The sequence below is a fragment of the Momordica charantia genome (genome assembly GCF_013281855.1).
Source record: "Momordica charantia cultivar OHB3-1 chromosome 8 unlocalized genomic scaffold, Mcharantia_2.0 BLBB01000008.1, whole genome shotgun sequence".
In the NCBI taxonomy this organism is placed as follows: domain Eukaryota; kingdom Viridiplantae; phylum Streptophyta; class Magnoliopsida; order Cucurbitales; family Cucurbitaceae; genus Momordica; species Momordica charantia.
The window spans coordinates 23,395,681-23,420,351 of NW_028275166.1; the positions used below are offsets into that span (position 1 = coordinate 23,395,681).

At 40.3% G+C, this 24,671-nt stretch overlaps 3 protein-coding genes across 3 annotated transcripts; 1 reads left to right on the plus strand and 2 right to left on the minus strand.

Annotated features, from left to right (window-relative positions):
* Nucleotides 1-2,474: 2,474 nt before the first annotated feature.
* LOC148209818 (uncharacterized) lies at nt 2,475-3,605 on the minus strand. Its single transcript, XM_088126997.1, has 2 exons — nt 3,270-3,605; nt 2,475-2,837 (listed from the first exon to the last, which is right to left on the minus strand). Exons 1-2 carry the CDS (start codon nt 3,603-3,605, stop codon nt 2,475-2,477), a joined length of 699 nt encoding a protein of 232 aa, XP_087983123.1.
* A 5,800-nt stretch (nt 3,606-9,405) lies between these two features.
* On the plus strand, nt 9,406-12,868 carry LOC111024650 (Vps51/Vps67 family (components of vesicular transport) protein). The gene is made up of 5 exons (XM_022302390.2): nt 9,406-9,918; nt 9,991-10,088; nt 10,160-11,204; nt 11,577-12,263; nt 12,417-12,868. The coding sequence occupies exons 1-5, from the start codon at nt 9,763-9,765 to the stop codon at nt 12,714-12,716; spliced, it is 2,286 nt and encodes a 761-aa protein (XP_022158082.1). The 5' UTR covers nt 9,406-9,762; the 3' UTR covers nt 12,717-12,868.
* Nucleotides 12,869-15,347: 2,479 nt separating this feature from the next.
* PHYA (phytochrome A) lies at nt 15,348-22,259 on the minus strand. The gene is made up of 5 exons (XM_022302382.2): nt 22,099-22,259; nt 18,760-20,823; nt 16,993-17,809; nt 16,298-16,588; nt 15,348-15,826 (listed from the first exon to the last, which is right to left on the minus strand). The coding sequence occupies exons 2-5, from the start codon at nt 20,810-20,812 to the stop codon at nt 15,616-15,618; spliced, it is 3,372 nt and encodes a 1,123-aa protein (XP_022158074.1). The 5' UTR covers nt 20,813-20,823; nt 22,099-22,259; the 3' UTR covers nt 15,348-15,615.
* Nucleotides 22,260-24,671: the final 2,412 nt, after the last annotated feature.

The following is a 24,671-nucleotide window of genomic DNA, read 5'->3' on the forward strand; positions in this document are numbered from 1 at the left end:
AAAGCTGGCCATGGTCGAGCTTAGATCATGGAGCCGCACGGTTGAAAAATGTACGACCGTGACACCGAGCAGCAGCAGGGTTAAATCCTTCGAGGATCTTGTTGACGATCCAGCCGCCAAGATGCGCGGCACTTCAGATATCGACGTAAGGTTCAAGATCGAACCCTCATGTGTTGGGGTGAAGGAGAAAGCCAGGCAATGTCAAGCTTCTGCCTCAATCGATGTTGGATGAGGGCTTCCAAGTTTGTGAGCACCCCAGGGTTTGCTATCTAGCGCATGTTGGACTACTCTGTCGAGGTAAGAACTAACCTTGTTACTTTCGTGCATACTTTTCAGACTTAAACCATTCTTCTCTTTTTTTCTTTCTTTCTCAGACCCACGCCACCATCTGTCAGGCAGCCATCATGATGAAGGCCGAGCTGGACGGGCGTGACCTTCTGATTGTGAAGGAACTAGAAGCCTCCTCGGCCGCGCTAGAGGTTGCTGCGGCATTGGAAGGGAAGCTCAAGGAGGCCTGATCTGAGGCCCAAGCGTGGAAATCCACTTCGTAGGCTGACAAGGCCGAGGTCCTGGATCTTCTGCCGGGGGGGGAGGGAGGGGTGCACGCGGTAGCGAAGGGCTTGGAGAAGGAAAAGTTCGCATTGCTGAAAAAAAACGATGAACTCGAACGCCTTCAACCAGACTTGGAGGAGAAACTGAGGACCCAAACCTCTGAGTTGGACGTGCTGAGGGCCAAGCTTGAGCTTGCGGAGTCAAAGCTCAGCAACAGAGTACTCTTGGAGGAAACTTTTTGCCAACATCCTGATTTTGAAGGGTTCGCCAAAGATTTCAGTGATACGGGCTTCAAGTTCCTAATGAAGGGACTTAGGGAAATAGCTCTCGAGCTCGACCTCGAGCCAATCTAGCTTCGGTACGCCAAGAAGTAGGCTTCGGGCCCAAATGATACTCCCGGCTCCCAAGACGTGGTGGACCAGTACCTAAAAGATCTCGACTCCAAAGTCGAGCTCGAGGAAGGCAAAGATATCGGCTTCTCTTCTCAGAGGTTGATGCGGCCAACCTTCCTGCCCACGGAGCAATTTCCTCTCAAGAGGCTGGGCTAGGGGACTCCCAGGAGCTTGACATTCTAGCTTCTCACAGTGAACTCGGGTCGCACCTGGATAGCAGCTAATGCACTCCTGCTCTTTTCGCCTTTCAGATTATTCAAGCTTTTCTTTGTACTTCTCTTGTTTTCCATCCTTTATGTGCCGGGTCTCGAGGCTTAAATACCTTGGCCCAAACTTCGATTTTTAAGACAATACCTTATTTTGAATTCTGTCTTTAAGCTTGGTGTTCCACATTTCGAACTCGCCCATTTTACTCTACCTCACACTTCGTACCTGCAAGTCTTTATATGCTCTAATTTGTCTGTGTCTTAATTCACATCTCACCTCGAACTCGTAAATTCTAAAGGTTCTAATTTCCCAAGTCTTAGTGTACATCTAACCTCGAACTCGTAGGTTCCAAAGGTTCGAATTTTCTGTCTTAGTGCACGTCTGGCCCCCATTTAATTTCACATCGAACTCACCCCTTAGGAGACATGAAATTAAATAATACGATGTCTTTTACTGGAATTAACCCTTGAGAATTTTTACAAGTCTCATTCCACTTTTGGACCATTTTGACATTTCAAGGGTAATACCGCCTCAGGTGCTCTGCGTTCCACAGATGCAAGAGTAACTTCCCTTCGAGATCGGTGAGCATATACGTCCCAGGTCGGACTACTCCTTTGACTTCGAACCGCCCCTCCAAACTCGGCTCTAGCACTTCAACATGCTTCTGCACTTTCCGAAGGCCAAGTGCCCGACCTGAATGCTCCAAGGTCGGACTCTCGAGTTGTAGTGTCTCATCATTTGATTTTGGTACTCTACCAAGCGTAGTTGAGCTGCTTCCTTCTTTTCATCAAGGAGGTCGAGGTTGAGGAGTAGCTTTTCCTCGTTCCTAACATGCTCGTAGTAGTCTATCCTCTCAGTTGGCATCCCAATTTCTACAGGCACCATGGCCTCGGAACCAAAGGTCGTAGCGAAGGGAGTTTCGTCAGTGGACTCCCAAGGTGAGTTCGGTAGGACCAGAGTACTTCAAGTAGCTCCTCGACCCGCCATCTTTTCCTTTCTACAGGCACTTAATGATTTTGTTGACCGCTTCTACTTGTCCATTGGCTTTAGGATGAGCTGGGGATGAGCAGAGGTGACTAATCCGAGCTTGCGGCAAAAATCTTTGAACTCGCCATTATCAAACTGCTTGCCATTGTCCGACACAATAGTATTAGGTATGTTGAAACGACAGACAACGTTTGTCCAAATGAAGGTCGTGACTCTGGCCTCCATGATTGTCAAGAGTGCTTCGACCTCGGCCTATTTGGTAAAGTAATCCACGGCTACAACAACATACTTAGTCTGCCTCTTACCCAATGGGAAAGGTCCAATCAGGTCAACTTCTCATTGTGTAAAGGGCCATAGAGCTGAGATTGGAGTCAGCAGCTCGAGAGATTGATGGATGAAGTTCGCAAAGCGCTGGCAGTTGTCACACGCTTTCACGAACTCTTTTGCGTCTTGATCAATCGTAGGCCAGTAGTAACCCTGACGGATGACCTTGGCCGATAAGGACCTGACCCTCGAATGATTGCCACAGACCCTTTCATATACTTCCCTGGGAACATAATTTCCATTTTCTTTGGAAATGCACTTAAGAAGGGGTAAGGAGAACCCGCGTTGGTACATTGTTCCATCTCGGAGCAAGTACCGAGCTGTTTTCCTTGTCATCTTTTTGGCTTCCTTGGGATATTGCTTTCTAGGAAGTTCCTAATCGGATCCATCCATGACGGAGGCTGGGAGTCAACTTCCATCATATCCGGCTCCAAAATGGAAGGGTTGTCCAAGATTTCCACCGGGACTGATCTCGCCAGGTCGGTCTCGTAGGCAGATGCTAATTTGGCCAAGGCATCGGCATTGGAGTTTTGTGACCTTGGAATCTGGCTGATTTTGTAAGTTTGAAAATGGGCGAGGTGCGACCTGACCTTTCCAGATATTTCTCCATCCGAGGGTCTTTTGTCTGATACTCTTCTTTGATTATCAGCTATGAATCACTGAAAATTTGGTGGTTGGCTCCAAGTCCTCTTGCCATGTGCAGTCCGGCCAATAGGGCTTTGTATTCGGTCTCGTTGTTTGAGGTACGGAAGTTAAAGCGAAGGGCATACTCAAAACGCATGTCATCTGGGGCGAGGAAAAACACACATGCACCACATCCTTTTCAATTTGAAGACCCGTCCACGGCTGGTCGGACGCGGAGGTTTGAGTCGGTGGGGGAGTGAGTTCAGCTATGAATTCTGCGACGACCTGCCCCTTCACAGCCTTTCGGGGTTCGAACTGAATATCATACTCGCCCAGCTCCACGGCCCATTTCATCAATCGGCCAGACGTTTCTAGCTTATGAAAGACCTGCTTCAAAGGCAAGTTTGTGAGCATAGTCACAGTGTGGGCTTGGAAGTACGACCTCAGTCTTCGTGCCGAGGTGATTAAGGCGAAGGCCAGTTTATCCATTTGGGGATACCTGGTCTTGACGTTGGTCATGGCCTTACTTGTGTAGTAAACAAGACTTTGCCGCACTTTGTCCTGTTTAATTAGGGCCAAACTGACTGGTTGTCGGACACGGCCAAATATAAATGTAATTTATCTCCTGGTATAGGCTTCGTGAGAAATGGTGTCGAGCAGAGGTAGCTTTTGAGTTCTTCAAAGGCTATTTCACATTCGGCTGTCCACTCAAAAGGTCCCTTCTTTCTTAGGGTTTTGAAGAAAATGATGCATTTATCCGTGGACCTGGAGACAAACCTGTTGAGGATAGCAATTCTCCCGTTGAGGCACTGTAGCTATTTAAGGGTCCTTGGGGCTTGCATCTCGAGCACGGCCTTATCTTCTCTGGGTTAGCCTCTATGCCACGATTATTCACCATGAACCCCAGGAACTTGCCAGATGAGACTCCAAAGGCACACTTGGCAGGATTCAACTTCATCTAGTACTTTCGGAGGACTGTTGCGTCCACACAACTGTGTTGACAACACGTGGTACACGATTCGTCGGTTGTAGTACGTAACGAGGTCGTATCCACAGGGATTTTTTGCTGCATTTTAATGATAAAAGCATATACCAACAAATAAAAATATACAAAGATTGGGTATGGATATTGTCTAGAAAAAATAAAATAAAGTAATAACAAGATGACAGAAACTTGCAAGAGACTATAGTTTCGAAGCTGTCAACACAAGAAAGCAGTAGCATAGAAAGCGATAACGAGGGAATAATAGATATGGAAAAGGCGGGGGAGATTCAGCATACTATCACAAGTTATCAACCTACCATCTAGCGTAGCTAACATTTATTAGTGTCCAGCTCGACTCGGTTCCCTTCCGAGACACCCCAAAAATGAATAATTACAACTCTTGTTGCTAAATACCCAAGCAATAAACTCAAGTAATAAACCCAAGCTATAGGCATGATTAGGGGGACCTCATTCTTGAGTATCCATATAGCTATAGAAAAACGCTAATCACAAGCAAAACAAATCAGCACCCATAAGCCCTTCCGGGTCAATACAGAAGCTAGCATACACGAAACAACGGCCAACAGTAACTCGAAGATTATGAAATAAAATCATATTTGCTTAAAAATAAATGTAGCAACTACAGGTTCAGTCTCAAGTCAGTTACAGCATGTAAATCTCCCCCAAAAATGGGGTTTAGCTCATAATAGGTAAAGAAAACAAAATGGAATAAGAAGAAATACAACCCATAGCAGAAAAATAGCTAAATGACAGAGAAGAAGAAGCAGTCAGCTCGTTCCAACAGGTGAGCTTCCCCTTTCTGGCATCAGCTCTCCTCCTGAAAATGGGTATATTCCCTTCCCTTGTCTTTTCAGCTCTCAAACTTTGTCTCCGTTGGGCTATGTGTGTGGCGACTAGCACAACACGCCCCTTTTATATCGGGTTCTAAATTTAGGGCATCCAGCTGAAAATTGTACGGACATAAGTGAATCCCGTGTTTTTGAAATTAACTGTATGGTCACTCCATGCTCTAGCATCGCTATGCTCTAGCTTTTATATGCTCTGTCTTGAAAATACTTTGACTGCTCTTCTCTGGTTTAGCACTTCCTTCACTTCTTAGCTCTTCTTTAAAAATATGTGCAAATGAACCACAAATACGAGAGTTTATGCTGTTTTTTGCCAAAGTTATCAAGACTAAGGATATTTAGCTAAGAATTTACATTTTAACACTATTCATGCTAATTCTGACCTAAAACTGACACACTTTGACATTTTAATGCACATTTTCACCCAAATAATCACCAAAATAACTCTCTTTTGGAGAGTTATCAAGGACCCCGAAAGTTTTGGTCAGGTCGGCCAGGTGCGACCTAGACTGCTTGTTCTTGACAAGCATGTTATCCACGTAGATTTCCATATTGCATCCGATCTGGTTGGCGAACATTTTGTTCACCATCCTTTGATAATTTGCCCCTGCGTTCTTTAGACCAAAGGGCATGACTTTATAGTAGTATAGGACTTGATCTGTTATGAAAGAGGTGCGGTCTTGGTTTGGTTCGTGCATCTTTATTTGATTGTATCTGGAGTAGGCGTCCATAAAGGTGAGCAACTCGTGCCCGGCCGTAGCGTCTACAAGCTGGTCAATCCTCGGTAGTGGGAAACAGTCTTTTGGGCAAGCCTTGTTAAGATTGGTGAAATCTACACACGTTCTCCACTTTCCGTTGGATTTTTTTAACTAGGACAACGTTAAAAAGCCACTCGGGATAATGAATATCTTTTATGTATTCAGCCTTTAATAATTTGTTTACTTCCTCAACAATTACATTTATAGATCTTCTCTTTTATTTAACAGGTCGGAATGATGGGTCAATGTTGAGGCGATGAACCATTATCTTCGGATCAATGCCTCGCATGTCTTCGTGAGACCATGCGAACACGTTCGAGTTCGATCTAAGGAAGGAGATGAGTTATTCCCTATCCGCGGCCAACTTGGTGCCTAATGCTCACTTGCTTCTCTGGGTTGAGCAAAGGGACAAGCTCCAACTCTTCTGTGGACGCTACTATCTCTCACTTATTAACTCGGGCCAGTTCGTCCTTGGAAGTTTGAGTAGTTGGACTTAGAAGATTTGACCGTTCTTCCACAGCACAAACTGCTGACCCTTTGAGTGTAGAGGTATAGCACTCCTAAGATGTCTTCTGTTCTCCTCGGATCATGCCGACCCCATTAATAGTTGAATATTTCATCACTTGATGTAGGGTTGACGGGATGACTTGAAGTGAATGAATGATGGGTCGGCCGAAGATGGTATTGTAAGTTGACTGACCATCACTCACCACGAACTCGACCATTTGCATGACTTGGGTGTAACCCTGGCCAATGGTAATGAGAAGGTCAATGCAGCCTTCGGGAGTGACAAATTCTCTCGCGAATCCAACTAAGGGCGTTGGACTTTTCTTTAGCTGTGCCCTAGTCCATCCCAACGCTAAGTAAGTGGTGAGAGATAGGATGTTGGCTGAAGCACCTCCATCCACCAACACCCTCCTAACCTAAACGTGGTCTACCAGCGGCAAAATCATCAAAGCATCATTGTGGTGTAACTGTACCTCATCCAGGTTGGAGTTTGAGAAGGTAATAGGGCAGGTCGGCTTCTGTTCTTGAACGATGCAAACCTCGCGCCAAGCTTCTCTTGCAAGCTTCTTCCTTCTGTTTCCGGATTGGCCCCTACTTGGGCCATCGAAAATAGTGTTGATGACCGCAGGTCGATCATCCCTCCGAGGTGGCGTCCTTGAACGCTTCCTCTCTTCCTTCTTCTCTGCCGAGCCCGAGCCCGGCTTGCCAATATATTTTTTGAAGTAGCCGTCTTGAATCGGATCTTCAATCTGGCGTTTCAACTCCCAACAGCTAGAGGTATCATGGTCGTGGTCGTAGTGGAAACGACAGTACTGGTCCTTGCTGCACTTCTCTGGGTCTCCTTTAAGCTTGCCAGGCCACTTGAGGAGCTTTTCCAATCTGTTTTCCTCGATGTTAGTGAGAATCTCGGAGATCGGAATGGTGGTTGGGGTGTACCTCTCGTAAGGGCCCCTTCGACTGGAGTCCGAGTCGAATTTCCTGTAATCGAATCGGCCCTATGAGGGTTGAGAAGATGACCCTTTGTCCTTAAACTTCGAATCAAACTTCCCTTTATCTTGCCGCCTGACTTCTTCTGGTCAGTCCCTCTGTCCGTCCGACCTAACTTCGTTCTGAGCAATTCCTGCCCATCTATAACCTTCTTGACCTTTTGCAAGACCTCAGCGAAGGTTGACGGGGCTTCCTCGCCCAGTTTAACTGTCATTGTCTCATTGGCCAGGCCAGTGAGGAAGTAACACATGGCCAAATCGTAAGAGCAGTGCGCAACCTTAAGTTGCTCCTCTTGGAAACGGGTCACGTATTCTCTCAAAATCTCACCCTTTTTTTGTTGAATGGTGGCGAGATGAGTGGCTGTCTTCCTGTCATAATGTCGAAAAGAGAATTGGCTTATGAACTCTTTCCTCAACTGACTGTAGGTTGAGATCGACCTTGCCGGCAGCCTCCTATACCAGAGTCGAGCACAGCCTGTGAGGGCGATTTGAAATGCCCAACATTTGATGGCGTCGGTTGCCGCCTGGAAGTCTATGAGGCCTTCGAAGACCTCAACGTAGTCCTTCGGGTCCTTAAACCCATCATAGGGCTTCATAGCGGGCATTTTGAACTTTGGAGGGATTGACGCCTCCAAGATGTCCGAGGTGAATGGTGATTCACACATCTCGCCATCATCAAATGGACTGTCTTTCTTTTCGCACTTCACTTTTAGTGCTTCAACTTGTTCGTCGAACATGTGCTTCATCAGGTATAACTCTTCCCTCGTAATCACAGCCTCCGGTGTCAACGCTTTGTACTTCGACTGGGCCTTGAGGTCGGAGTTAGAATATTTGTGAGAGCAGGATGGAGAGATCCCTGGGCCCCGCGAGGCATTCCTCTTTTTATCGACGAGGTGCTTTCTGAGATCGTGGTCCCGCAAGCTATAGTCAACTCCCCCACTGTCGGCAATGAGCTGATAGTCATCCAGGTGGAGGGGTGGATCCTGATTGTCCCCATCATCCGGCAAGTCATCCCCTCCGCCTGGGGCCTTGAAATGAGACCCAGTCTGATTCGCCCGCATCATTTCATTATAAGTTTCCTCCATGGTGCGTACCCGATTGCGCATGTCATCTAGCTCCGGCTGGAGGGTAGTGAGAACTTCTGGGTCGGCAGCTGGCACATGCCTCTGGGAAGTCTTCTTCGAGACCCCACCTCGACCTCGGTTGGTCTTAGCGGGCCTCAGATGAGCAGGAGGCAGGATCGTATTCGCATGTTGGGTGGACCTCCAAGGTGGATCTACCTCTTGTCCCGTCCGTGCTTGATCCTCGGCCACCTTACCGTCAACCTCGCGTTGAGTGCCATTGTTCCAGCTAAGCCCTCTACGTTTCGCCGTATTAGCAAAATTTGCCGGCTGCACCATCTCGGATCACTTAGTTATTGGGATGACTTAAGTTGTCTTTCCCACAAACGGTGCCAAATGTTTATGCAGAAATTGCACAACGTCAATCTAGCTCGAACTCGATCCTTGCTCCGACCAGAAACGCTAAGGGAAGACCTGCACAAGAGGGCAAAATCTTCGACTCTTAAGTCAGTAAGCAGCTCGGACTCAATATTAGGTTCGAAGAGAAATTCGATATCTAACGGTAAAATGAGGCCCTCTATTTATAGGTTTTTGGTTCCGACAAGGGCTGCGACTAGCGATTACCTTGGTCGGATTTGAGATCAGTTGTGTCGGGCTCCAGCAGATCGAGCTCAGACAGTTTCCTAAAAATGACGGGTTGACCCTCAATCGAAAATGGCAAGTCTTCCATCTCGAAAGGTTCCAAGATGGAGCTCCGTAAGTGTTCTTTCGAATCTAGTTAGTGGCGCACATGGCAATAGGATTTTTATCCCTGAACACTCATTAACCTTCTATCAATGGTGTCCTAGCTCCTTGAACTATGCTCACATTAGAACCATTTTATAGTCATACAAAGTAGAGAAGTTGCAATATTTTTTTAGATTCAAGCACATTTCATATTCCACTTTTAAATCTAATTAAATATAAAAACTTTAATTTATCAAACAAAAATCTTATTTTTAAAATAAATTTATATATATAGGAGATGGAAATTCGAAAATATATACCTTAACTAGGCGTTAAAAGTTCTCGATAGAGCGGATAATCATGATTTTCCCATTGAATTTCTTATCATAATCTCAATCTCCATAGTATTTATTTTGTTCTAGGATATGAAGAATATATAGTTCTCAAAATTTTAAAATTTGACTAAACCCACATAAAGAAATATACATATTAAATATAGATAGTTTTTCTTTAAAAAAAAAAACTCAATTTTAGAAAGAGGAAAAAAAAGGCCCTTAACAAACTCATCAAGGCCCTAACAAACTCAGCGAGTCATTCTGATCTCTCTGAATTCAAGCAAGCTTCCATATCATTTTCTTGATGTTTCCCTCATCCTCATCCCCATCTTCTTCTTCCTCTCGATCCATCAATGGCGTCCAGCTCCTCAGTTATAAAATAATCAGTCTGCTTCTGCCTTCTAATTTTCTTCCATTTTCTGTTTTGCTCTGAATTCTGCGATTCACAAAACATGGACTCGTTGGCGAGAGGATCATTCTCCTCCAGCATAGACTATTCAGAACTCGAATCAAATCTATCGCTCAAAGATCGATTAAAGGGCTTCAAATCCTCTAAGTACGATGTCGATGCCTATGTCACCTCCAAATGCCAGGCCATGACCGAGAAGGTCCACCATTTTTTCCCTCTTTTCTTCCCTCTTTTTTCTTTACACTCTCTCTTAATTCCAATTCTTGATCAGGAAATCAAGCATTTGTGCTTCTACCTTGGCGAGCTGAAGAAGGCCTCTGCCGAGGAAATGCGTAAAAGTGTTTACGCCAACTATGGAGCTTTCATCCGGTGAGCAATTCCAGTAATCAATGAAGATTCTATTTTGTAGTTATTGACCTGTTCTTCCTGATCATCTGCAGAACGTCTCGGGAGATTACAGATCTTGAAGGGGAACTTCTTTTACTCAGAAATCATTTGTCGACTCAGGCAGCTCTGGTTCACGGTTTAGCAGAAGCAGCCACCATTGAATCTCTCTCCGGTGATCTTGAAGATTCAACTGCGGTCCACTCATCCAACCAGAGCAGTGAGCTTCGCAACACGGATGAATGGCTGGTCGAGTACTTGGACAACCTCGAAGTTCTCATGGTTGAGCGAAGAATGGACGAAGCTCTCGCCGCGTTGGACGAAGGAGAGCAGATAGCCAAGAACACAAATCGCAGGAAGAATTTAAGTGCCGCCGCGCTTTCGTCGTTACAGACTGCCATCAGAGACCAGAGGCAGAAACTGGCTTCCCTTCTGGAGCAGACCATTTGCCAACCGTCCACGCGCGGCGTGGAGCTCCGGTCTGCTGCGCAGGCTCTAAAGAAGCTGGGGGACGGTGCCCGTGCGCACATGCTGCTGCTGAATTCCCACCATCAGAAGCTTCAGCGCAGCCTGCAGAGCTTCCGGTCGTCGAACAGCGGCGGCGGGGCGTTCACTGCCGCTATATCGCAGTTTGTGTTCTCCACCATTGCTCAAGCAGCAAGTGATTCGATGGCGGTTTTCGGGGAGGAGCCGGCGTACGCTTCGGAGCTGGTAACTTGGTCTCTGAAACAGACAGATGCGTTTGCTGTATTTCTGAAAAGGCATGTGATAGCTTCATCTGCAGCTGTGGGGAGCTTGAGAATTGCAGCAGAGTGTGTTCAGATATGTATGGGGCACTGCTCTCTTTTGCAAGCTCGAGGGCTGGCCCTTTCCCCAGTGCTATTCAGACACTTCAGGCCATTGGTTGAGAATGGTATAACTGCCAATTTGAGGAGAATTGAACAGACCAGTGCTGCCTTGGCTGCAGCAGATGACTGGTTGCTTGCTTATTCCCCGGTTGCTTCTCGGCTTTTTCTGATGTCTGCTTCGGCTTCGTCGCTCGGAAGCTTGTCGCAGCCAAAGCTTTCAAGCAGTGCACATAGATTTAACACAATGGTTCAGGTAATGATTCTGCGTTCATCACACTTTGAGATTCATATCCCCATCCCTCTAATTTTGCAAACTCTTTCCTTGTGATGGTTTTCTTGAAAAGATCACTTCATCAGCATCATGAAATTTCAATTAATAGTTGAAGACCCATCAAATACACAATAATCATGTTAGTTTTCCTCACTTTTCTGGCCACAAACAAGAGACTTTGCTTACATATGTAGTTTATTTTTATAGCTAGAAAATCCAAATTGCTTCTAAACATTAACAAGTATTAGAAGTATGCAGTGAACGAGTAGAACAGAATCCAGACAGATAATCGTACAATTTTGAAGCTTCATTTGATGTATTTGAGTTGAAAAAAAGATGGTGTATGCTTTTCAGGAATTTCTAGAGGATATGGGATCACTGGAGAGCCTACAATTGGATGCACTGACCTTGGAGGGAGTCCTACAAGTATTCAACTCATACATCAATCTACTAATAACCGCTCTCCCAAGTTCGGTGGAAAACGAGATGAATCTGGAAGGATCGGCGACGAAGATCGTACGGCTGGCGGAGACGGAATCGCAGCAGATCGCGCTGCTGGCGAACGCGTCACTGCTGGCGGACGAGTTGATTCCCCGGGCGGCGACGAAGCTTTTCCCGGCGAACAGATCGGAAACGCCGAGGAAGTCGTCGTCGAGCAGAGTGCCGGAGCAGAGAGAGTGGAAGAGAAGATTGCAGCGGTCGGTGGATCGGCTCCGGGACAGCTTCTGCCGGCAGCACGCCCTAGAGCTGATCTTCACGGAAGAAGGCGATACGCGGCTGAACGCGCAGATGTACCTGTCGATGGACGGGAACGGGGAGGAGCCGGAGTGGTTTCCGTCGCAGATTTTTCAGGCGCTGTTCGAGAAATTGACGCGGATTGCGAGCATTGCCACGGATATGTTCGTGGGGCGGGAGAGATTCGCGACTGTTCTTCTCATGAGACTCACTGAAACTGTGATTTTGTGGCTGTCTGAGGATCAAGCCTTTTGGGAAGAAGTTGAGGAAGGGCCTCGCCCGATCGGCCCCTTTGGCCTTCAACAGGTTCCTTCTACGTTTTCTAATTTCTCCTTTTTTTTCTATGTTGGAAATTTGAATCTGGGCACTCGCAAAAGATAGGAAATTCAAGCCTCATAGACATTTACGAAATTCAAGTCATGCATGACTCTTGATAATTTGGTTCGATTTGATGGGCAGTTCTACTTAGATATGGAGTTCGTGATACTTTTTGCATCACAAGGGCGTTACCTGTCCCGAAATCTGCATCAAGTGATCAAGAACATCATAGCCAGAGCCATAGAATCTTTGGCTTCCACAGGAACAGATCCTTACAGTGCTTTGCCGGAGGACGACTGGTTCGCCGAAGTTGCTCAGATTGCCATCAAAATGCTGTCCGGGAAAGCCAACTTCAGTAACGTGGACCGAGATCCCACCAGCCCCACGGCCTCGGTTTCTGCAAAATCCATCTCTTCTGTTCATTCTCATGGGAGTAACTAAGACTGCAACCATTTGCAAGAGACACGCACAAGAGAAGAAGGAGATATTCGAGAGGATTGCTATGGATGGGATGCTTTGTATTATTTTTGTGTTTGATGTTATGAAATTTTGTAATCACTATATATTATATATAGAGAGAGTAGTTTGAGGGAGATTTGGTTTTACGTTTATTTTTTTGTTGAATTAATTATTTAAAACGTGGATTTTCAAATTTATCTTGGTTTGGTTTAAAATCTTATTTTAATGCCTTACTTTTGAGTTTGTTTATTTTTGGTCATTTAACTTGTTTGATCTTACCAAATCTAACTCAGTGGTAATTGATATCTATTTGTTTGAAGAAAAATTAAGGTAATAGTGATGTTTACGCTCGTACCATACCATTTGATGAGATATCGATCATGCCAGTCGGCTTCGAACTTTTGTCAAGGTCCAAATTAATACATTAAGGTCAACATTTTAGTATCCCTAACCTCTAGAGAAGGAGCAAGTATTTTAATCGCTTAGCTATGCTCATGTTAGCTATTACATGTTTATACTTAATTTTTATATATACACTAGTACATATATTCAATTTATTATAAACAAATTTAATTCTACCAACCAAATGATTATTATCCAATAAAATTAGAAGGTAGTAATTCAAACTCGCAATTAAAGAGATGAAGGTTCATTGAGCTCCAAATAGGTGTTCAATTAAGAAACCAACTATTTTCGTGGTAAGAGTCAAATCATGATCATTTTCATAGTTCAAGATCAAAGTATTACATCTACAGGCATTATTGTTGTTATATTAGACTCAATGGATCGTTAAAATCTAGAACCTAGTTTGGAGTGATCTATTCGTGCTATATTATTTTCTTTTTATTCAAGATTTTATGGGAATAAACCCACCACTTGAAAATTTAACCAGTGGAATAAAATTAAAATAAAGGGCATTATAAGTTCATTTATTCTTCAACGATTCAACCAACATTTCATTTTTTAATCAAGTTACACAACATAGTTTATTTATTATTTATTATTTATTTATTTATTAAATATTAATAATCTTTTATATATTTTATCTTTCTAATTATTTAGAATCTATTTAATAGTTAATAGATTTATATATTAAATTAATTTTTAATTAAAAATTTATTGTTTATAATAATAATATTAGTTTTTACAACTCTTCTTTTTTTTCAGCAAGACGAAATCAAATTCTTTTCCGTGGTTCAGGATTTGGAAAGAAGTGAACAATCTCACGAACACCCTCACAAAATAAATATACAAATTCAATTTGTTCAAAAAATATATATATACAAATTTAATCTCAGACAATTTGTAAGAAAAATTCTTACAATTAAAGCCCTTGAATAGCTAATAGAAATAAAATTTGAAGCACAAAGATGTTTCAAAATCAAAATTTTCTCATAAAACATTATAATAGCATTGAAGTTTTGAAGGATGAAAAATAAAACAATTAGAAGATAAAATTTGAAGAGAAAGAATTATTTGTTGTTTTTTTTTTGGGTAAACTAAAGAATTATTTGATTTTGAGAGAGAAGAATGCTAAAATAGGAGGGAAAATGCTAATAATTTTGATGGGAAGGAGGTAGGACAGAGTACACATTTACTTCCAAAAAATGCAAAAAAAAAAAAAAAAAAGTCAAAATATGATAGAAGGTTATTCTTCTATATATTTAGTTGGTTTACTTTGAGGTCCGTAACCTCTCTGTTTTTTGAGTTGAATATTCTAAAACATTCGTCCCTAAATTGTATGGTCTTCTTCTCCAATTCCATTTTAAAATAGGACATTTTGCCTTCACATAAAGCCAACGAACATCGCGATAGGATTTCAGATCACGTAATTGCAGCATGCAATGAACGGGACGATCAGAAATCCTATTGCAATAATCGTCACCAAAAAGAAATTTCTTTGTACTCAAACGGTTAAAAACTAAAAAAACATAATTGATTGAATGCAAATGTGAAGCTAATCATGATTTAAAATTCATTTTCAAAGTTTACATGAAACAAATGCAATTGAATATAAGAAGTTCTCTCATTTTGTTTACATACACAATCCACATGTCAAGTTTGGGTCATTCCATAATGCAATTATATGATTAGCTTCTACAGTAGGACTAAAGATGATGTTTTATAAAGCTCATCACATATGCAATAACACCACACCGCGATATTATCTTATAAGATTGTTATTAGGATAGGTTGGAGATATTATTAGCATATTAAAGGTATATCAATAATTGGATTAGGGAGTTCTTATCATAAATAAGGTAAGAGGGTAAGAATGAGAATAGACAATTAGTAGTATGGTTTAAACTTGAGTAAGAACACTCAAGAGAAGAAGGGAGGATCAAAGTACCTAGAATTACTTGATAATTCTTATATTTTATTATATTTCAATATATTTTTAGTTCGGGTTCTATCATTATCTTTCATGTATGACCACATTTAGAGTTTATGATCGCAGAGCAAAGCCATCCAATCGTCTTTGCACGAGAAACTAAACAAATCTATTAGTGAAAGGACCATTTAAACCTATTTTCTAATTAAAGAGCAGAAATACACAATTTTAAAACATAAGCAGCAAAACGTACCTACAGTTGAAAGCTTAGGAGTTAGGAGTTAGGACCAAAAGGGTACTTTTCCCATAAAACTGTACAATCAGGTGTGCCTTTTTAGAGTAGGCACAAAATAAAGGAGTCAGCAGTAAATTAGATTGTATTCCAACAAAAGTTCAAAGGAAAATAGAAACTTAACAATGAGGGACAACTTAGCAGTATACAAAATCGAGACCCACTGCAAATTCCTCTCATTCAACTCCAAAACATAGAATGCAATCTTTTACTCGGTTGATGTTTGAAATTGCCTTTCTTTCATTCTTTCTTTCTGGCTACGGTCTCGACTTGTGTGCTGCAGCAAGCTCGACAGTAATGATGAAGCTAGATTTGCCTGCTTCCCTCATGTATCGTACATCTCCATTCATCAGCTTCACCAGTTTTCTACTGATCAGTAGGCTAAAACCCTCCTCAGACGCATCCTCATCGCTACCAAACATCTCGTTCAGGAGCGATTCTGGTATACCTCCTCCGGCATACGTTATCCTAGTCCAGAACAAATACATGAGCTTCCTTCAACAAGCTATTATCGAATGCTTATAGCCTAACCCATAACAAACCTGTTAGCTCTGATAAGCTATTATTGAATCTTATAGTTATGAAGCAAAGTGATCTACTTATACAGCTAACATAAATGCTCTCAACTCATTTTGGTCCTGAACTGGGTTTACTTTATTTTGATCCTTGACTATTTAAGTTCCTAAACTAAAAAAAAAGTAACCATTCTATACCCTGAACTTTCAAAATGTAGTCCCAATCTTTAACAGAATTCATTTTGTTGCAACCCTCCCACACCTCAATCAACATAACCTATGTAGCTAACAAGTTAATATACATATTTGAAGCCACATTTCCATTTGTAAACTATCTTTTAAAGTTCAGAAACTAATAGATGAACCAAAATAAAATAACCTAAAAATTCAAGGACCAATATCATTTTGCAACGAAAACTTGTACCTGAACTCCAGATGCACCAGATGGACCGACTTCCCTAATTGATCCTTGGTCAGGTTGGTTGAAATTGTGAGTTGGCCGCCTGTTGGCGCATAATTGACTGATATCAATAGGAAATCTGCCAAGACTTGTTGAAGCCTCAAACTATCTCCATATAAGGTCTCGGACATGGCTTCTTCTGCAGTATCATTAACTACCTGGATACCTTTTCCTTTGCTCTTTATCATCACTTGACTAATTGATACCGTCAATACTTCATCCAACGTAAACTCGACCATTTCCAAATCAATGAACCTGATCCCCTCAAAGAGATTAATGAATATACTGATAAACCGATGTACACAAAGAAGGGAAGCATTGGTTTTGAAATGCAAAAAAATAAATGCAATTTCTCAACTAACGAAATATTAATCCATTCTGCTACTCATAATAGTAACAAATCACAGGAAATACCAACCTAGATATTCATACAAATGGTCAATCTTTTTATATTTTAAAAAGGATTTAGTACCTGTACCATAAAGTTAATGAAAATACTAATCAGCCTTAAACCCATTTCAATAAAAAGGAAATTAAGACAAAGATGAGGTATAAAACTAGACTTTTTGGAAGAAAAAAATGTAGCAAAATTCGGGTGAAATCAATAAAATTTTGAAAACGAAAGAACTAATTTTCTTATATATTCAAAATCACCATACCCATCAATAATTTTATCAAGGTCCGACTCATCGAGAATCTTGGAAATCTGCTTTTGACAGTGTATGCTAGTATGTAGAAGTTGTTTTTGTTCTATTCCCAATTCAGTGCGCTCCAATAATCTTCTTGAAAAGATGATCCCAGACAGAGGATTTTGTATCTGCCTCTTTATGTATCCCAATGCTTTCAATCTCTTCAATGCAGTTTGCTCACATAATCTTTGGATATTTAGTGCTTGCTGCAACTCATGGCTAGCAAGCTGCAAAAAGCAAAAAACCCCTGTAACTGCCCCGTCTCTATCCAAGATCTTATTGACACATAGAAGACATTCCACATACATCCCGTTTCGAGCAACGAAACCAAAGGGAACCTTCTCAGGATCTTGACCGCTCATAGCATTATTCAAGACAACTCCAAGATTAACAAAAGCTTCTTGATTCTTTAAACGACAACATGATTTGTGAGCGCCAAAAACCTCTCCCAAAAGCATCTTATCGACTACTTCTTCACGCGACCACCCAGTTAACTTTGTCATTGCAGGATTCCACTCTGAGCACCATCCAAATTCATCTGAACCAAAAATGGGAGGGATTAATGGATTGGGATTTTCTACGATAGCTTTGTAGTCGCCTTCTAGTCGAGTGAACTTGTCCATAACCATCTTTTGACCAGTGATATCTTGTGCCACAAAACACACTCCAACAACATTTTCACGCAGGTCCCTGCTTGCACAAGCATTTACAACTAGGCTGATGGAGCCAACCTCAATATGAGAACCATGTGTCTTAATCTCAAATTGAACGTTTTGCTCTTCTTGTCCTGTTAAGAAAGAGGGGAAAAAGGTATGGTTAAAAAGGAAGTCGCAACTACAAAACAAAAATGTTGACCTTGAGCATCTGTCCGTCACAAATACAGTAAAAGCAATGCATGAAGTATACAAATATTAGGTTAAAATTCCTCCGGAAAGTTATTCTATATTCTATTACAGCCCTTATACTTTCAAATGTCCAAATATGGTCCATTTACTCCCAATAAATCTTAAAATTAGTCCCCACAGTTAGTCTATGGTAAACGTATGCAAAAGGCCTTTCCTCCAAAAATTTCAGAAAAATATACTTATTGTATCTGCCTTCAACAAAGGTTATTATTATTATTATTATTATTATTATTATTATTATTATTATTATTATTATTATTTTACCTAGTCAACTGAAAATTAACCTCAAAATAATGATGGGGCCTAATTATAAAGATTTATTGAAAGTAAACAACGTGGATTTTTTTTTTCCTTTTTGGTATGAAACAGATGTTTCATTGACATTGGATAATATGAAATATACAAAAAGATGAGCTTTAAGAACTAGATTACAAAAAGGTATTCCAGTTTGTCAGGACTCATGAGATTGTTAAGACTATAATTTAAGGGGAATAAAACTATTTACAACATCCGTGAGCTAAAACCAAAACTCTTTCGTAGTGCAGAGTTGGACATTGAAAAGTACAAAAATTAACATAGCATAAGTGAAAATGAAACTTTAACCTAAAACAAAAATATCCAACCAACTTTTTGTACTATAAACCACCAAAAAAACTAAAAACTAAAACTAAAAACAATAAAATATCACCTTTCAGAATATAAGGAATGTATTAAGCTGAAAAGATAACTTTCCCTAACATTTATATCTACCAATCCCTCAACCCCTCAAAAAGGCAATAATCCTTAGGTCAAAATATAAAAATAGTTGAAGAGCAAAATTAAACTAAAATACCTTGCAATGCCAAGAACAGCATCTTCTTGACAATTTCTACAGAAGAATCTTCAACTAATGTGAGCAATTGTTTGCCGATAGCTTTATCCACGGGGAGTCCAGTCAATTCAGCAATTTTTGTATTCCACCCATTAACTAACCCATCTATATCAACTGCCAAAATCGGCACAGTAGCTGTCTCAATTAACCTGACCATCTCACTTGTCACTGATTCCAATTCTTGCCTCCCTTCAATTTTTAGGTCACTAAGTGTCGTTTGAATTGCCTTTCTATTTATTTCAGCTACATCTGTATCTTTAAAAGTATTTCTGAGGATAAGTTGTAAAGAGTGGATTGCATCCATTTCATAGTCCTTCCAAGGCAGACTTCTTGTCTTGACTACTTCGAGAAAAGCCTTGAAAGATGATCTGGGATGCATTTTTCTGCTGTCATCCTTTTCACCATGTTCATGCTTTGCTCCACCCCATCGGAGCTCTGAAGCAGTGTAAGCTCGAAACCAAAAGATCAAGTCATTATTAGTTATCCTCACAGCTGCCATCCCACACACTTCATCACCTAAAGCAATAGCTCCCGGGTACCCCGCATCATACAAGCTGTCAGTACTCAATCCAGTTGAATCCATATGATAGTCAGAAAGCCACGAGGCAATGTCCCGCAACTGGAAGTCACTAGGTGTTATCCCCAATCTCCAAATTTTGTTCTTATATAACAAGGCAGCCCCATCAGATTTGACAAGATCCATTATGTTTGGACTCCTTGACACTATACCTAAAGGAGCATCACGCATTAGCATGTCGCACAAGAGTGTCTGTGTACGCAGAATATTTTTTTCTATAATCTGATTTTCCAACTCTAATTCCTTGTTTACGTGAATAGCAAATACTTGAGCTAGAAACTCACAGGCATACCTAAGAGGAAAAGGAACAAATCTCGGAGTTGTATTGTGACATACTACCAAGCCCCATAATCTCCTTCTCTTTTGCTGCTGCAAAGCAGAACCCTCACCATCTTCATCCCCTTCATTAACCACAACTGCCATAACCAAAGAGGCAATAGAGTTCATGTTTTCCATATACTGTAAATGGCAACTGTGTGGGGCCCTTAATGTTGAACCGCATAAAGTTAGATCAAATTGTAATTTCTCATCTTGGAGTACTTTCACATGTTTTGCACGACAATCAACAATCATGCGGACCTTATTCTTCATGAACAAAAAGCGTGCAGCTTGAGGAATGTCAGTGGCTGGATAATGCAGACCAAGATATGGCTCGAGGCCGGGCTTTGTAACTTCAGAGATCACTTCTCCATGATCATCATCATGGAATTTATAAGCCATGACTCTATCATAACCTGTTAGTTCAAAAACCTCTTGAACCATTGTGTCACAAAGCCTAGCCATGCTCCCACTGGGCAAGGACTGCAATCGAGTAATTGCTTTTGCAGCAAGTTTATAGGATTGCAGGGCTCCAGCTGCTGTCACTGGAACTTCATAAGGCTTCACGGGCTCAAAGTCGATGATTAAGCTGTTAGTGACACGATGCACAATGGCATAGAAAGGTTTTCCAGAAGTCTTGCAATGCACTAGGATAGGATTAAGAAGTGTAACCTCCCCAAAGCCCAAGGCCTTCAACAGGGCAGATGCACTAGGTGCAGTGAAAATAGTCCTTACATCTGTTCCAATGCCAAGAACAGGGTAATCCCCCATGCTTGGGACAGCATGACTCACCATGGTCAACATTTCAGGGGCATTTTCACTATATGCAATAACCTTGAATGTTTTGTCATCTAAGGCCAATAAGCAACCAAATGGTTGGATAAGCTTGCCTTTCTGTATGTGATGAAGGTAAGCTGTTGTAACTTTGTCCGACCTAGGTTGGGGATCTCCACTAACATCACTTGTGACACGCACTGAACTTGAGTAGTCAAATGAACCCCCAGATTCCTCAAAATCTGCTTGGAGCTTTGCATCGACAGATGTTTGAGCAATAACTCTGTTGCTATGTCTTGACCGCCCAGAGTTGCTAGAAGACTGGCAAGGTCTAGAGGAAGACATGTTTATTCAAACTGAAATCAGGGGAGAAAAGCAAAAGTTAAAGACCATTTAGAAAAGCAAAAGTTAAAGACCAAAAGTTAAAGACCAATTAGCTATAGTAAATTACAATCATTACAATAAAGACATCATCTCCGACATTACTCATAGTATCTTTTGAGGTCTTACGAAGTAAAAACTTCTAGCACATCTTAACAAGAAAAGTTTACGATAGCAGCACCACAAAGTTGTATTTAGTCCTTATGCGATTCGAAATAGCAACTCGATCAAACAGAAGAATTGCAGAAATAAGAAAAAGGAGAAGTAAACCCCCACCCCCCCTTATTTCAATATGTTATCACATTACTTTTGACAAAGGAAACGTATGGAAGATATTGTTGTAGTCCACCTAGTTGAGTTTCAAAAAGCCAAAACCATGTTAAATTGGATCCCGATCCCTTTTGGAGTGAAACAAAGAGCAAGTTGGAAAAAGGCGGTGGGCAAAAAAAAAAAGCGTAATCTTAGCACATTCACAAACTCGAATTAATGATTTTTAGTATCTCAGAAAGAACCGACTCTTTTTTTGTCTCAGCCAAGTTAGCTACTAGAACTACTCGTTTTTTTTTTCTTTTTCTTTTGGCTAAGGTCGGCTACAACTAATCTTTGCTTACTTTTGGCTAAGATCGGTTAGCATTACTCTTCATTTCCCTTTTTGCTAAGGTCAGCTAGAACCTTTATTTTCTTCTTTTTTTCTTATCTGGGAGAAGCTCAGAAAGAACATTCACAAATACAATTCACATTCGGTATATAACGTCCGAGCAACACAAGTTTTAATTTTCTTTCAAAGCTCATACGAGTAGCTTCAAAGTTAACCATTCAATTGCAATTAATCATAGAAACACTTAAAAAATACTGCGGTTTGATCGATTTGAGCTCAGTACTTAAGATGTGAACATCTCTATTCAGTTACTAAACTCGAGAGTCAAAAAATTTCAACTCACTGGACCATACACTCTCCAATTCCAAGTTTAAACTTCAGAACTCCAGTTCATGAACCACAAACCGCATCCAATCCCCCAAAATTTAAATAAAATAAAATAAGTCAGTCCTAACTGTTCATCTGAACTAACCAAGGAATGGCGGTGATTAACAAAACAGAGTGGAGGAAACCGTTCCCCTTCACTCCCACTCGCACGCAGAAACAGAGAAGAACAAACAGAAAAAAGCCGGACGCTATCCAAATCAGTAACCACCGAGTGAGAGATTCGAAAAAACAAGAAATGAAGAGCAAGAAGAGAAAACTGCGGAACCTGAAAGTGAAGCTGAAGGAGCGGCCGGTGGGTGAGGGGCGGCGCCGGTGGATCAGAGGGGCATGGCGGAGGAGAATTTAGGGGGGAGCGAGAGGAGAGAGAGAGAAGAGAGAGAAGTCAGGCATAGATCCCAAGTTGAAAGTGCCACTTGCCTCCGTAAAATGTCAAGAATGCCGTGACGGTGACGGAAAAACATCCGGCGTGGATCCCCGTAGCCCCGAACCGGGACACAGATCCGACCCGGTTCACTCACCAAAAAGCCGAATACAAATAATATCTTCGGTTTGGGGGAACTTTTTTATTATTATATTATTATCATCTTATCCTATCTTATCCTTTTAGAAATTTCGCTATCATTCTGGTACTTTCGTTCACACTTACAAAAACGGAAGTAGGAACTTATCTCATCTATGGTTTATATTAAAATAAGCTTTTTTTATTATTTTTATTTTTTTGAAAACATAAATAAGCTTCTACTAATTGAAAAATATGTCTTTGGAGTTTGGACTAAGTTTTATAATATAATTTTGATCGGAAAATTGAAAATGCGCTTGGAAGAATTCCATTTTTGTGTGCAACCGATAAAGAATTTGTTGGGTTGTGTTACAGATTGCTGTGAGTACAACCTTAAGAAAATGCATAGCGTTCAAATTAATAATACTTTTAAGTATTTAGTCTCGAGATGAGCAACTAAAATTGCGTACGTCTATATAGATTGAGTCTCTATATCTATAGGTGTATGCGGATGGGTCCCCTTTTTCGATCATTTTTCACGATTGCGAGATTTCTAGCATCTCAGTATGTAACAAGGTTGGTGCTTGATTGAGGCTTTGGTATGTTGTCCATTGTCCTTTAAGGGGCGAGGCTTCTTCTTCTTCCGCCTCTACTGTAGGAAAGGTCGTTGAATGCTGCCCAAACAATTGATGATTCATTAACTTACATTTAACTCTTCCCCTTTTTTTAGTACAACAATTTGAAGATTGTTATTGAAAAAGAAAAAACAGAGTTAAATGTAAGTTTAATTAAAAGAATAAATGGACGGTTACAAAATAGTAGCATAAATTTATATGCAACCACCTCTCAATTTTACAAAAATGGTGAAGTGACTCAACCCATACGGAAGAAAGTTCAATTGCTCTTAATAAAAAACAGAGCTCAAACAATTATATATATACTTTTTATATACATTTTATTTATTATTTATTGATATATCTAAAATTTGGAAGAGTAAAATCGAAATGACTAAAAAGTTGAAAAATCATATTTCAAATAATCATATTTGTAAAACTTAAAAATTGTTGCTATATTTATAAATATGGTAAATATTTAAGGTAGACAATATAAATTCTCATAAATAAATAATAACAAATGATAAAACGATGATAAAAGTTTAAAAGCATGAATAATAAATAAAAAGTTAGTATTTAAGTATCAAAACTAAAAGTTTTTTTTTCCCACAACTCCAATCACTACAAAATTTGTATAGAATTAGGAGTGGTATTTTAATAAATGAGTGAAATGTTTTGAAATATATATCCAGTCATAAAACAACCAATAAAATATCCAAAGTTAGGCCATAAAATATCATGAAATGTTTTGAAATATATATTCAGCCATAAAACAACCAATAAAATATCCAAAATTAGGCTATGAAATATCATAAAACAATGATTAAATTGAAACTTTTTAAATAATAAAAACTGCCTTCAAAATATTTAAATGGTTTAGGGGTAAAGCATGTATTTATCCAAAAAAAATTACAACAATAAAATCAAAATTTATTATTTAGCATGCAAGACGTTTTCTACCCTTTTTTTAAGATACAAACATGTGGAGTGGAAATTTTAAACTCATAATCTTTTGATCTGTAAAAGGTATCATTAATAGATTTAAGCAGTTCACTCGATGAATTCAAATAAGAAACATTTTGACAAATGAATATAAATGACATTAACAAACATCAACAACACCTTCATGAAGGTGCATTTTCTAAAACACAAATATTTTTGTAATATTACAAAATTAGTCTACTACCGTAAATTTTGATTTATTCCTTCTCATTTAGGTTTATGAAAACTATTCTAAAATTTTTCATATTTACGAATAGGCTAAGATATAAATTTTTTCTTTGTCGTTGAACTATAGATCTATTTTTAATATTGATTAGTTTTTAAAAGTTTGAAAAGCTTCAAAAACTTAGCATCATTTAACTAGTTGAGTTCATATATCTCCGGCAATATAAGTTATTCAAATTTCTAATCCCACGTGTAGTTATACTTGATACATATATATATATATATATATATATATATAAAATAGTTCCTCAAGCTTGTCGGTTGGTTCCAAAATGTGTCTTCATTCTAACTTCACTTGAAAATAACAAATTAATTGTATCAGTTCGATGATGGTGTATACTCAGTCACAAAGAAAGAGATAATTGTCACAGATGAAATCTAATTCATGAAGGCTTCGATGATTGTTAGAAATTGTTGTGATTTTGCAACATGGTTATATAAGTAAGTGTCGTGAGTGCAATCAAAGTCTTACATGGAATTATATAAGGAATCAATGGT